Source organism: Muscardinus avellanarius, assembly GCF_963383645.1.
Source record: "Muscardinus avellanarius genome assembly, chromosome: 1".
In the NCBI taxonomy this organism is placed as follows: domain Eukaryota; kingdom Metazoa; phylum Chordata; class Mammalia; order Rodentia; family Gliridae; genus Muscardinus; species Muscardinus avellanarius.
Window position 1 is genome coordinate 223,349,121 of NC_137786.1, and position 12,890 is coordinate 223,362,010.

A 12,890-nucleotide genomic window follows, 5' to 3' on the forward strand; every position below is an offset into this window, starting at 1 on the left:
ACATCAAACGAAAAGCTTCTGTACTGCAAAGGAAGCAATGATTATAATGAAGAGACAGCTCAGAGAACAAAAGAAAATCTTTGCAAAGTATACTTTTGACAGAGGTTCAATATCCAGAATATATAAAGAACTCAAAAAATTTAACTCTCCCCAAACAAGTAATCCATTCTTTAAGTGGGAAAATAAAATAAAATGGCACTTCTCAAAAGAAATGCAGGTGGCCAAGAGTTATAGGATAAAAGTGTTCAAAATCTGTAGCTGCCAGAAAAAATGCGAATCAAAATGACACTGAAATTCCCACTTCAATCAGAATGACAGTCATCATGAACACAAACAACAATAAATGCTGGTGAGGATGTAAAGGAACTTTATTTGTTAGAGATACAATTAATACAGTCACTAGTGAAATCAGTATGGAAGTTCATCAAAAAACTATAAATAAAACTACCATATGATCTAGATATGACACTCCTTTCTCCATATTTACCAAAAAACATTAAAGTTAGCATTCCACAATGATATATGCATACCCATGTTCATTGTGGTACAATTCACAGTAGCCAAATTATGGAATCAACTGAGGTACCACCAATAGGTAAATGGATAAATAAAGTGTGGTGTATATACACAAAGTTTTTTTTTCAGTCAAAGAAAAACAGTTATTTATAGGAAATGGATGGAATTGGGGAGGAAAATGTTAAGCAATATAGGCCAGACTATAGAAGTAGTGCATGTGTTTGCTCTTTTGTGAAAACTAGAAGAAGGGAAAACAGGAGGGGGGGGGACATGTCATAACATAAAATGTCATTGCTTCCTTAGTGCAGAGGAAGGGAATCCAGGGGACAATTAAAGAGAGGTTGAGGGGACATAATGAGGAAAGAAATTAATCAAATTGCGTGTATTTATGAATATGCCACAATGAAATCCACCATTCTAATTAACATGAACCACCAAAAAAATAGGTCTTTAGATCTTCTGTTTTTTAAAGTTCAACTACTTCCTTAAGATATTAGGACATTCTCTGTTATTTGGGCCACTGCAATCAATAATAATTATTTTATTGTCACATTGTAAGTTACTAAAATATTATGCCATGTTTTTTATCTTATTGAGCAGAGTGTCTCATAGTTACACTTCCAATCTAGAAAAACTGTGTGAATTTCCTTCACAGAACTATTTTAGAGATGTCATGGTTTCTGTTCCAGAAACTGCTACAATAAAGGAAATATCACAATAAAAAGAATCATAAAATTTTGTCCACATATGAAAGCGTTGTTTACACTGTACTCTCATCTACTAAGTGTGCTGTAGCATTATGTCTAAAAAATGTCCATGCTTTAATTAAAATTCCTTTAAAATTCTCGCAATTATCTGAGCCCTCAACAAGTCCTGATGTTTTTGCTAATGTAAGGTCTGACTTCAATGTCAAGGCTTCTGACTGATCAAGATATCTTTTTTGTTCTTTTTTGCCATACTGGGGACGGAACCCAGGGGCATTCTACCTCCGAGCAACAGAGCAACAGGCCCAGCCCTATTTTTTATTCTTTTCTTTGAAACCCAGTCTCACTGAGTTTCAAAGGGCCTAAGTCGCTGAGGCTGTCCACAAACCACAATCCTCCTGTCTCAGCCTCCCAAATGCTGGGATTACAAGCGTGTGCCACCACATCCAGCAATAGCTTTTGATGAAGTCTGGGATGGCTTAAAAAGGCAACAAAAAGTGTTTGCAGCATTAATTGACTCTTCCTTTCAGAAAGATTTCTCTACAGCCGGTGATGTTGCATCGTGTCCTCAGTGGAACTTCTTTCAAAACTGGAGTTAGTCGCCGAAAACTTTGCCACTTCTTTGGCATCTGAGCTTATGTAATATTCCAAACCCTTTGTTGGCCTCTCAGTAATGTTCATAGCATCTTCACCATGAGCAGATTCCATCACAAGAAACCACTTTCTTGTCTCATCCATAAGCAGCAATTCCCCCTCTGTTAACGTGTGATTGTGACATTGCAGTAAGGCATTTGTGTATTCAGGCTCCACTTCTAATTCTAGTTGTCCTGCTATTTCACCACATAGGCACTTACCGCATTGGAGTGCTAATCCTCTCAAATGATTCCATGAATGACTTATAAAACAACTTCTTCCAAATTCCCATGAACATCAATTTGTGCAGAGTGTGTGTGTGTGTGTGTGTGTGTGTGTGTGTGTGTGTGTGTGTACTACTGGGCTACTGGGGACTGAACTCAGAGGCTTTCTACCTCTAAGCTATACCTCCAGCCCTATTTTATTTTTTTATTTGGAAACGGTCTCACTAAGTAGCTGAGGGTGGCCTCACAGCGAGCATTCTCCTGTCTCAGCCTCCCAAATACTGAAATTATAGGCATGCACCACACCCAACTTAATGTCAATATTTTGACATCTTTCAAAGAGTCCCAAATATTAATTGGCATCTAGAATTCTGGCTCCTCTTCAGAAGGTTTTGTCTCACTTTAACTCATATTCATCAGGATAACCACAAGGTAGCTAGAGCCTTATGCAATTTATTTTTTAACAAAAAGATTTAAAGGTTAAAATTCCTCCTTGACTCTTGAGCTACAGAAAGCATGCCACGTTAGCGCAAAACAGCATTAAGTTTATGTACAGCTCCACCAGAGCTCTTAGGTGACTAGATGCATCGTCAACGGGTCAATGAGAAGTTAACCATTTGAAACGAGCCTTTTTTTTTTCTGAACATTCGGTCTCAACAATGAGTTTAAAATATTGAGCAAACCATACTGTAAACAAATGTGCTGTCATTCCGGATTCCTCGTTCCATTTATAGAGCACAGACAGAGGGAACTGCTCTGACCAGAGGATAGGAAAAGATTTCTATCTCTTAAGTTTTCTAACATAAATGATCTTAGAAAAGGGAGGTTAGGAGACTACAGTCAGGAAGAACTCTTTCTAAAGTTCAGTCGAGCTGAAGGGAGCTAGCTATAGGGTGGTAGGTCAATAAGACACATATACATTGCAATGCAGCTATGGGGCCAATTTGCTAAAGTGGTAGCACCACACACCTGTAAGTAGTGTATGAGAGCCAACATTTATCATTTTAGCCATTTTCATGAGTATATCATGGTATTTCATTATATGTTTAATTGTCCCATGCCGGTTAAGAAGGGACTTGAGCAACTTTGGAATATTCAAGTATCTTCCCAGATATTGTCCCTGAATCATATAGTCTATTTATATATTTCATATCTAAGTCAGCTGTGCACATTATATTTTTCCACTCTTTGGCTTACAGTTTCACAGTTTTAATGGTTTCTTTTGATGTACTGAAATTTTTTTAATGTGGTTCAGAGGAGAAATATTTTCCTTCAAATGTAGTTAGTGATTTTGAAATCTGATTAAAAAATATTTTCCTACCACAAATCATAAATATGTTATTATCTTTTGCATAATTTCTTTTCTTGCCTTTCACACCTTGATCTCCAGTTCACCTGGAATCGATATAAATGTGTGTTGTAAGGGTAAAATTCTATTTATTTTCATGGACCCAATATAGTTTTTTTAAAATCCTAACTTTCCCCTCTATCCTTACCATAAATAGCTTATGCACAGCATCTATTTATTCTTTAATGGAAAATCGATGAGCATACATTAGCTGATGCATTTATACGCTTTATTCTGTTCCAGTTGCTCTTTGTTTATTTTTTATAATGTCTTAATTGCCATACATTTGTAAATCTATATCTAATAGAGGAAAACCTCCCACCTTGATTTTATTTTTCAATATTAGCTTGGGTGCTGGGCGTGGTGGCGCACACTTGTAATCCCCGTGTTTGGGAGGCGGAGAAAGGAAGATCACGCAGGTTAGAAGCCAGCCGCGCTGGCTTAAGAGACCCTGTTTCCAAATAAAAAAATATAAAATAGGTCTGCGAGTGTAGCCCGGAGGTAGAAGGGCTTCCAGGAACCCCAGTACCACCAAAAAATAAAAAATTAATTAATTAAATAATATTAGCTTGGGTATTTTGGTCCTTTGTATTTCCATGTAAAGTTTGGAACGCTCTCCATGTCTGAGGAAGATTCAAGCATGTACTCAGTTACGTTGCTCCTTCAGTCCTGCGGGGCATGCTTGGATAGCTTCTGTTATTGTATTTCAGTCTGCCCTGGTGATTTGCCATCTTCACAGAAGCAACATACAGCATTTCTTTCTTAGACCTGTTCTGTCATTCCCTTCTCACTTGTTGAAATACTGGAAACCAAAATTCTCTCTATTCCATAAGGTATGTCTTAATGATAACCACATGCATACAGAAAGCCTTTTATGGTTCTATGCAATTAAAAGAAATCGCTCCCTTTAAACTACATCATCACATTTTTCTTCTCTTCTGTCTTTCATGGGCTTTATTTTCTACTCTACTAGTGCAAGAGCCACATCTTTATGAAGTCAGTGGGTAATGTCAAAGGTCCTACAATACAGAAGCTTCTATGTTCTGAGTTGTTGAGACAATGAAGATGATAGACAGAAATTACTCTCTGCTCAAAACAATTCATAATAATTGTTTCCATATTTTCAAATTAAAATATACTAAAATTATCAGAAAATGTTTATCAGAAAAAAATTTGCAAAGAAGACTCTCTTTCCAATGTACACTTTTTTTTTGCAGTACTAAGGATTAAATCTAGGGACGTTCTACCTAAGCTCTTTTTATTTTTTTTATTTTGAAACAGGGTCTTGCTAAGTTAATGCATGAACCTCAAACCTGTGATCCTTCTGTCTCAGCCTCCCAAGTACTGGAGTTATCGACTTATACCTTGTATAAGTACATAAAAATAAGTATAGCATTCTTTGGCTCCCTTCTCCCTTAACAGAATGGAATTTATCATTTTGTTTTGTTTTACCAACTCACTAAAGACATGAAGACTGTAATGTAGGTCATCACTCCCAGCCCTCTGTTTAATTCAGCTGTCTGACTAAAGAACTCATATGGCTTCTGGAGAATAACTAGAGATGTCCTCAGGTTCAACCAAGGAACAGTCCCATTCGGGATCAAGTAGTTGATCCCAATGGGAGCCTCTATAAGGCCTCCGGTACATGGTTTACACTCAGCAATTTGGGAAATATATTCTTTTCTATATGGCTAGAAACAAAGGATCAGAAATAATTTGCATTCATGTGAAGATGAACATTTCCATTTGATTTTGTTTCAAGGCTATGTTAACTCTCCTACTCCTCCTTCATTATCTCAAGACATCTGTCGTCTAAAGCATTCCTCAAAATACCATGCGAATCCACCACATTGATAACATCATTCTGATAGAGTAGGTAACACAAACAGTTGCTAGATTATTAGAGGTCTTAGTAAAACACACTTGCTTCAGAAAGTATGAGATCCACTGTAATAAGATTCAGGAATTTGACACTCCGGGAAAGCTTTTACAGATCTTGTCCGAGAGCACGCCTTCCAGCATGTAATTCACAAAGAGGCACCGCGTCTTCGTAGGTCTCCTTCATTTGGAGGCAACATATTCCAAAATAGAATATTGTCCCAGCCAAGTATCAAATAGCACAGGGGTCTGACAGTGGTAAAAGGGATGCCAAGTGGGAAAGGACACAGATGTGACACAAGAGCCCTGCCACTTACACCATGTAATTCAGAAGACTTATGACACTGAAGGTTGTGGCGATGGGAAAAGAATTTATTAAGGCCACAGTGAGAGATAAACTCAGGCCCTGGGATTCCGGAGCGAGTTCATGCTGTCTCCAGCCATGAATTTTATGGCATTTGTGAAACAGATCCTGGTCTGTTTCTCCACCCAGATAAGAAGGAATGCTCGCACACAAAGCAGCATATGGCCACATATCCAGGCCTGCTCGTAACCAGCAGGGTCTTGACAGATCCTCTAATAAATAAAGTCACACAGACACAGCAGCAATGTGCCATAAGGTGAAATAGTCCATCTGAATTGATCCCAAGTAGAACCATGAATAAGGAACAATCTATATGCACATGAATAAAAGCTTTCCATTCCTACCTCTGGTGCCACTCCATTGATGTAATCGATGTCTACAGGATTCTTCCCATACTCACACATACAGTTATACATAGGCAAATTTTATTAATTATGTAGAGTTTTGCCTTTTTATGTGTGTTACTGAATTTTTTTGATTATTATTTTTTTTTTGCGGGTCTGGGGATGGAACCCAGGGGCATTCGACCTCCAAGCTACACCCCTTGCCCTATTTTTTTTTTTATTATTCTTTATTTTGAAACAGGGTCTCACTAACTTGCAGAGGGCCTCACTGAGTAGATGAGGCTGACCTCGAACTTCAATACTCCAGTCTCAGCCTCCCCAAAGCTGGGTTTACAGGCGTGCGCCACCATGCCTTGTGGTACTGAGAATTTAAATCAGAATTCTACCTCTGATCTACCTCAGTCCTTTTTATTTATTTTTTTTTATTTTAAAACAGGATTTCACTAAGTTGCTGAGGTTGGCCTCAAACTTGTGAGCCTTCTGTCTCAGTCTCACAAGTACTGGGCTTCCAGGTATGTACCACTGTACCCAGCTAGAATTTTGCCTTTTAAAATATATAATAAGTGCTATATATGGATCTACAATTTGATTTTTTTAACCTAACAGTGATTGCATAAAATAGTTCTCTCCAGGTCAATCCATGAATACCTAATTTGTTCTTTTTATTTGCAGCAAAAGATGTCACAGAAAGGTTATTCTTTTCTTTTTTTCTAACAATTAATGTTATTTCCTTTAACTTTCTTTGCCACTACAATATATCTTTTTGGGAACATGGAGTATTCTGGGGATTGAACATAAAAGCATTCTAACTCCAAATTACATCCCCAGCCCTATTTTTTTTGTGTGATACTGGGGTTCCTTAAAGCCCTTCTACCTCTGGGCTACACTCCCAGACCTATTTTATATATTTTTTTATATTTGGAAACAGGGTCTCTTAAGCCAGCGAGGCTGGCTTCAAACCTGCGCAATCCTTCTGTCTCTGCCTCCCAAGCGCGGGGATTACAAGCATGCACCATTACGCCCGGCACAGAGGTCAGCTGCAGAGACTGACCTTGAACCCACAATCCTCCTGTCTCAGCCTCTCAAGTACTGGAATAACAGCTATGCACCACCACGCCAGGCTTATATATAATCTTAAGTATAAATACACTGGTATTTATATTTCTGGGATTGTGGTCTAAATATCTAAAGTAAAGTTTTCTGGGTAAAGAGTTGAAGTTAACGGCAGATAAGGAGAGTTTGGAAAGATGGGTGCCAAACAGTTCAAGAGAAGGAATAATTCCTGATGCTCCTCATTACAGTGTGGTGACTACACTTCATAATAAACCCTTATATATTTTATGAAGATCTGGAAAAAAGGAGCTTGAAGGCTCCACACATAAAGAATTAATAAGGAGGAGACATGTTAATTGCCTTGAATTTATTAGTACAGGCTATTATGCAAATGCTGAAATATAACATTGAATCCTATTAGCATGTAAAATGATATATATTAATTAAAAACAGTAGATAAAAGCATATATATTTATCACTTTAAATGGAATCTATCCCCTATCAGTGAAAAAAAATAACTAAGTGTACATAACCAAAGAAGGACCTCTCCATGATTAGAAACTATTAATGTTTTATGTGCAATGAAAGGCATTCTCTGGGCATTATAAATTTACCTCATTTACCTGAGCAATAGTTATGTAATAATTATTTTTATTTTTGGCAATTTGAATTTCCAGTTTTATGACTTGCCTATATTCATTGTCCTATTTTTTATAATAGATTTGAGGCTATTCTTTGCATATTTAGGGATATTAGCTCATTATTGACATAGGCATACAAATACTTTCTATTGCTTTATTTTTTAATATATTTTGTAGTGTTTTGATTTTTTATTTATAATTTTTAGTTTTCATGTCTAAATTAAAGAGTATTCATACACTCAGGATTGTACAAATATTACTCAAGTTTTTTCCTAATACATTTTTCTAATACATTTTTGAATTTATATTCTTAATTCATTTCTGTGTTATTTTAAAATAGTAATCTGTCACAGAGACAGAAAAGTGTTTAAGAATTCTGTTTTTGTTTGGGTAGGTACTGGAGATTGAACCCAGGTGCATTCTACCACCAAGCTACACTTCTCTTCAGCCCTTTTTTAATTTGAAACACTAAGTTGCTGAGGCTGGTCTTGAATTTGCAAGCTTTCTGTCTCAGCCTCCCAAGTGCTGGTATTACAGGCATGGGCCACCATGGCAGGCTTCTCTATTTTTAAAGTAATCTATAAACAGACAGAGCTAGGGCTCCTGCGCAGCCTTTGATTCCCAGACCAGTGTTGTCATGAATATGTATTTTGCACCAACATCTGTGATACCTCGCAAAGAGAATTCTCTTACCTGCCTATTAGGAAGTGTTTTCTTTCCAACTTTCTCCTAAATGCATCTTTCACCTCCTTGTTCCTCAAGCTGTAGATGAGGGGGTTCAGCATGGGGATCATGACAGTATAAAAGAGAGAAATCACTTTATTAAGATCCATGGAGGAACTTGAGCTAGGTCGGACATAGATAAAGAAAAGAGTCCCATAAAGGATGGAGACAGCTGCCAGGTGGGAAGAACATGTGGAGAAGGCTTTCCACCTCCCATCAGAAGTCTGGATCCGCAGGATGGCCACCAGGATGCAGATATAAGAGACCATGATGATCAGACCACTGAGTACTCCTATGGCTCCAGCCAAGACGAAAAGCACCAACTTGTTGATCCAGATATCCGCACATGCGAGGGAAAGCAATGGGGAAATGTCACAAAAAAAGTGATTGATAATATTAGGACCACAGAAGGGTAAGCAAAATGTGAAAGTCGTATGGGTCACGGTGCTTATAAGAGCGACGGCGTACGGTCCTATAACCAGCTGCACGCAAACTCTCTGGGACATAATGAGTGTATACAGCAAGGGATTACAGACGGCTGCATACCGATCATATGCCATGGCAGCCAGGAGGAAACATTCTGTTGCCACGAAGAGACCAAAGAACCACATCTGTGTAGCACAGCCCACAAAAGAGATGCCCTTTTTTTCTGCAAAGATATCACGCAGTGTCTTAGGGGCAATGGAAGAAGAGGAGCACATGTCTACAAAAGACAAGTGACTAAGAAAAAAGTACATAGGAGTATGGAGTCTGGGATCAAGCCATATGAGAGTGATCATCCCCAAGTTACCTCCCAGGGTAACGAGATAAATAAAGGACAGCATGATGAAAAGGATGATCTTCTCATGGAGCTGCTCCGTGAGGCCCAAGAAAAGAAATTCTGTCACTGCTGTCTGATTCTTTTCTTCCATTGGTCAGTTGGAATCTGTTGTAAAGGAAGCAAAAGAACTATATCACCCCCAAAAAAGTAATTATTAACAGCAATAAATACTATGTTCAACCAGTACAGATTCTACTGAACAGGTCTATAAGAGACAACGGAAATGCTGTTGAACTGAGAGATAACATTGCCAGCTACTAGCTCTAGACAGGTGTAAAAGGATTCTGTGTACACGAGAGCAACTTACACTTGATCTCTTTGGATTCTGTACCCATTCTCATCAAGAGTTCTACAATTTCCTCAGCTTATAAAATTATATTTTAAATGAGAATAATCCTCCATATTTCATCCTACTGTATAATGAGACAATAAAACCCACTTAGTAATATCTTTATTGAGTATACTATAAAAACGGGATGTCTAAATGTTAAAAGTAGACATTAGGGAAAGGCTAGTTCATATTCTTATTGCATGATTAATAATATTGTAATATTAAGACATGTGTGTATTGTCTGTTCTTTGTTTCTCTTTATAAAGGAATGTGCAAGAGACAACATACATACTTGACAAAGAGTTTATACTAGTAAAGCTTACTAAAAATAAACAATAGCCGGGCGCGGTGACACAGGCTTGCAATCCCAGCATTCGGAAGGTGGAGACTGGAGGATCGTGGTTCCCGGACAGCCTCAGCTACTTAGTGGGGCTCCTTGCAACTGAGTGAGACCCTGTTTCAAAAAATAAAGAATAAAAAAAAATTAGGGCTAGGGGTGTCACTCAGAGGTAGAATACCCCTGGGTTCCATCCCCAGTATCGCAAATAAATAAATATAAACAATAGTTGTTCGTGTTCATAAAAATCTTATTTTTAGAAGAGAAAATATATTTTCTCCATGATAGATGTGAATTCAAAAGACGCATCAAGAAAAAGAATATAAGATGAGAATACTGAGAAGAAAGGGAAGAGGAGTAGTCATTTTTTCCAGCTGTATAACACTAATAAAAGAATTTGATGCCGTGGCAGAACATGAGATGCTCTCCTTTAGAGTCAAGACAAATGTTGGCAACAATTCATCTTGGAAATTGTGTAGGAAATTAAGCATTTGTTGGGCTAAAATGACATATAATTATTTTACATAATTTCCTATATTTTGCATAAACTTCTTTTAAGGCACTGAGCCTGTAATGATTATACTAATGATATATGTGAAATGTCAAATGTGTAATGCTTTATGGAGAGGAAACTCTCAAAAGAATATTTTCTGAATGATTCATTAGTTAAGGAAAAACAAATAAAATTGTTCAAAGTTCCTAAAAGATAATTATTTAGGGTTATTTAAATGAAAAAATATTCTAGTTTATGCAACATAATCAATTAGTGCCCTCTGTAAGTAAAAGCAATGTACCTTCAGGTTATATAATAATCACTTCGTGGTACTCAATATAGAATATTTTTCAAATAATAAATACTGACTGTAGCTATTCAATTTATGATTTTTTATCATGATCATGGTTATATGCTCACTGCTATATACAGTATATTTTTGGCAATTACAAAGAAAATTCTAGATTTTTATTTAAAAAATTCATTATTCATTGCAGAAATGTTTGTCTTAATTCTCATCCAAATATGCCAAGATTAAGTGAGTGGAATAAGGAGGTAATAAAGATTGTTTCAAATTTTAGTCCAATTGCTATTTGTTTGTTTATTATTTGAATGCAATGAAGTCTTCCATAAAATAAAGATGATTGTTTCACCTTTCCTAAATCTAAATTTTTAATTCTTCATGTATATAATAATTTTTATGTAATTATTTACTTTTACATGACAAATAAAGTGTCTATATATTTCTCATGCACAATGTTATTTTTAAAATAATATACATTGTAGAATGGCTAATTCTAATACACACATAATTTAACATACCTATCATTTTTATGGTTGAGAACACTTAAAATCTCTCTTAGCAATTTTTAAGACCATACTTTGTAATTATCCGTATCTCTATATTATTTTTAAAGGCAATTCAGTCCAGGAAAAAAAACACAAAAATCAGTTGTTTAATCTCATGAGTGTAAAGAAAATGCCAAAATCTGCTGTCCTTAGAGAATTTGGGATGAGGTTATATTCCCAAAGTCCAAAGTAATACAAAACTTCCTATTATAGAAAATGCACTATACTCACTTCTTTAAGAATATCCTTATCCAGGCATGGTGGCCAGCATTTTGGAGGCTGAGACAGGAGGATTGTGGTTCACTGACAGCCTCAGCTACTTAGTGAGGCCCTTTGCAATTCAATGAGATCCTGTCTCAAAATAAAGAATAAAAAATAGGAGTATGGGTATAGCTCCAAGGTAGAATGCCCCTGGGTTCCATTGCCAGTACTGCAAAATGGAGAGGAAGGAAGGAAGGAAGGAAGAAGAAAAAAGGAGAAAGAGAGAAAGAATATCCTTGTTGTATTTCCTTTAACTATTTCAAAGGACATGATCCTTCTCTCCAAGCTAAGATGAAAGATTCAATTTCTTTCATGGTGGAAACCTTTTTAAGAGGCAAGATTTTCCAGACACTAGCTAAAGAAGACAAATCCTCTATCTCCATGAGCTTGAGCATAAGAGATAATCTTTGTCCTACACACAGATTCCCGTACTGTACAGAATAAGGGGCATTTTCTTGGAAGTGTTTAATAATTTAGAGGCAGGTCTCTAAAGAACTTAAACCTCAAGGGCTTACACCCGAAGAGACAAAATTTAAATGATCTCAGTAACAGCTGGACCAAGTTTTATTTCCTAATGGTATCTTATGTCAATGAGATGATTCCTAAGGAAAGTGTGTGTGTGTGTGTGTGTGTGTGTGTGTGTGTGTGTGTGTGTGTGTGTGTGTTTCCTCTTAGGAATTCTTCTTGATAAAGAGAGCCCTCTGTTCTGTCACTGGAATGCTTGTGGTCTGGATTCTGAAGCCACATCATTTAGGCATAAACTCTAAATAGATAGTTTACTGAGTGTGTCTCTTTGAGCAAGTTTTCATTCTAATGGTGCCTCACTTCCTTAATATCTAAAGGAAGGAAGGAAAACAATAGCTTCTAGCTCACATAGATGTTGGAAAATTCATTGAATTAGTTCATTTAAAATACTTAAAAGAGTATCCAACACAGAGTAAGTGCTTATTAATAAATCACTTATTAGTATTATTAGGTATGTATAGCAAGGTTAGAGAGTTAATACAAAGATATAAAATATAAAATCAGTACAAAGCCACATTTGCTTATCTCTAGGTAAAAATAAAAAGCAGTACCTACACTTCAAAGGAAGGTGGAGTAGATGAGAAAATTTTTTCAGAAGGAAATGTCAAGAAAGATAAGTAAAACTTATTTAAACTGAAGTTAAGCAGGAAACCATTGCAGAAGTTCTGACTAGGTGAACAGAATTAGAGAAATCTAGATGAAGAAGGAGATTCTGTAGATGAGCAATTAAAGTGACCTGAGGAGATGGGAGGGGGAAGAGGGAAATTCTCTAAAGCACATGATGTACTTTAACAAACATATCAAAGTCAATCACTAAGCCAAGCATGAGAAGGAGGGAAGGGGAGA

At 36.7% G+C, this 12,890-nt stretch overlaps 1 protein-coding gene across 1 annotated transcript; it reads right to left on the minus strand.

Annotated features, from left to right (window-relative positions):
* Positions 1-8,394: 8,394 nt before the first annotated feature.
* LOC308265382 (olfactory receptor 5G3-like) lies at positions 8,395-9,339 on the minus strand (the record flags this gene model as incomplete). Its single annotated transcript, XM_080699050.1, has 1 exon — positions 8,395-9,339. One exon carries the CDS (start codon positions 9,337-9,339, stop codon positions 8,395-8,397), a length of 945 nt encoding a protein of 314 aa, XP_080555176.1.
* Positions 9,340-12,890: the final 3,551 nt, after the last annotated feature.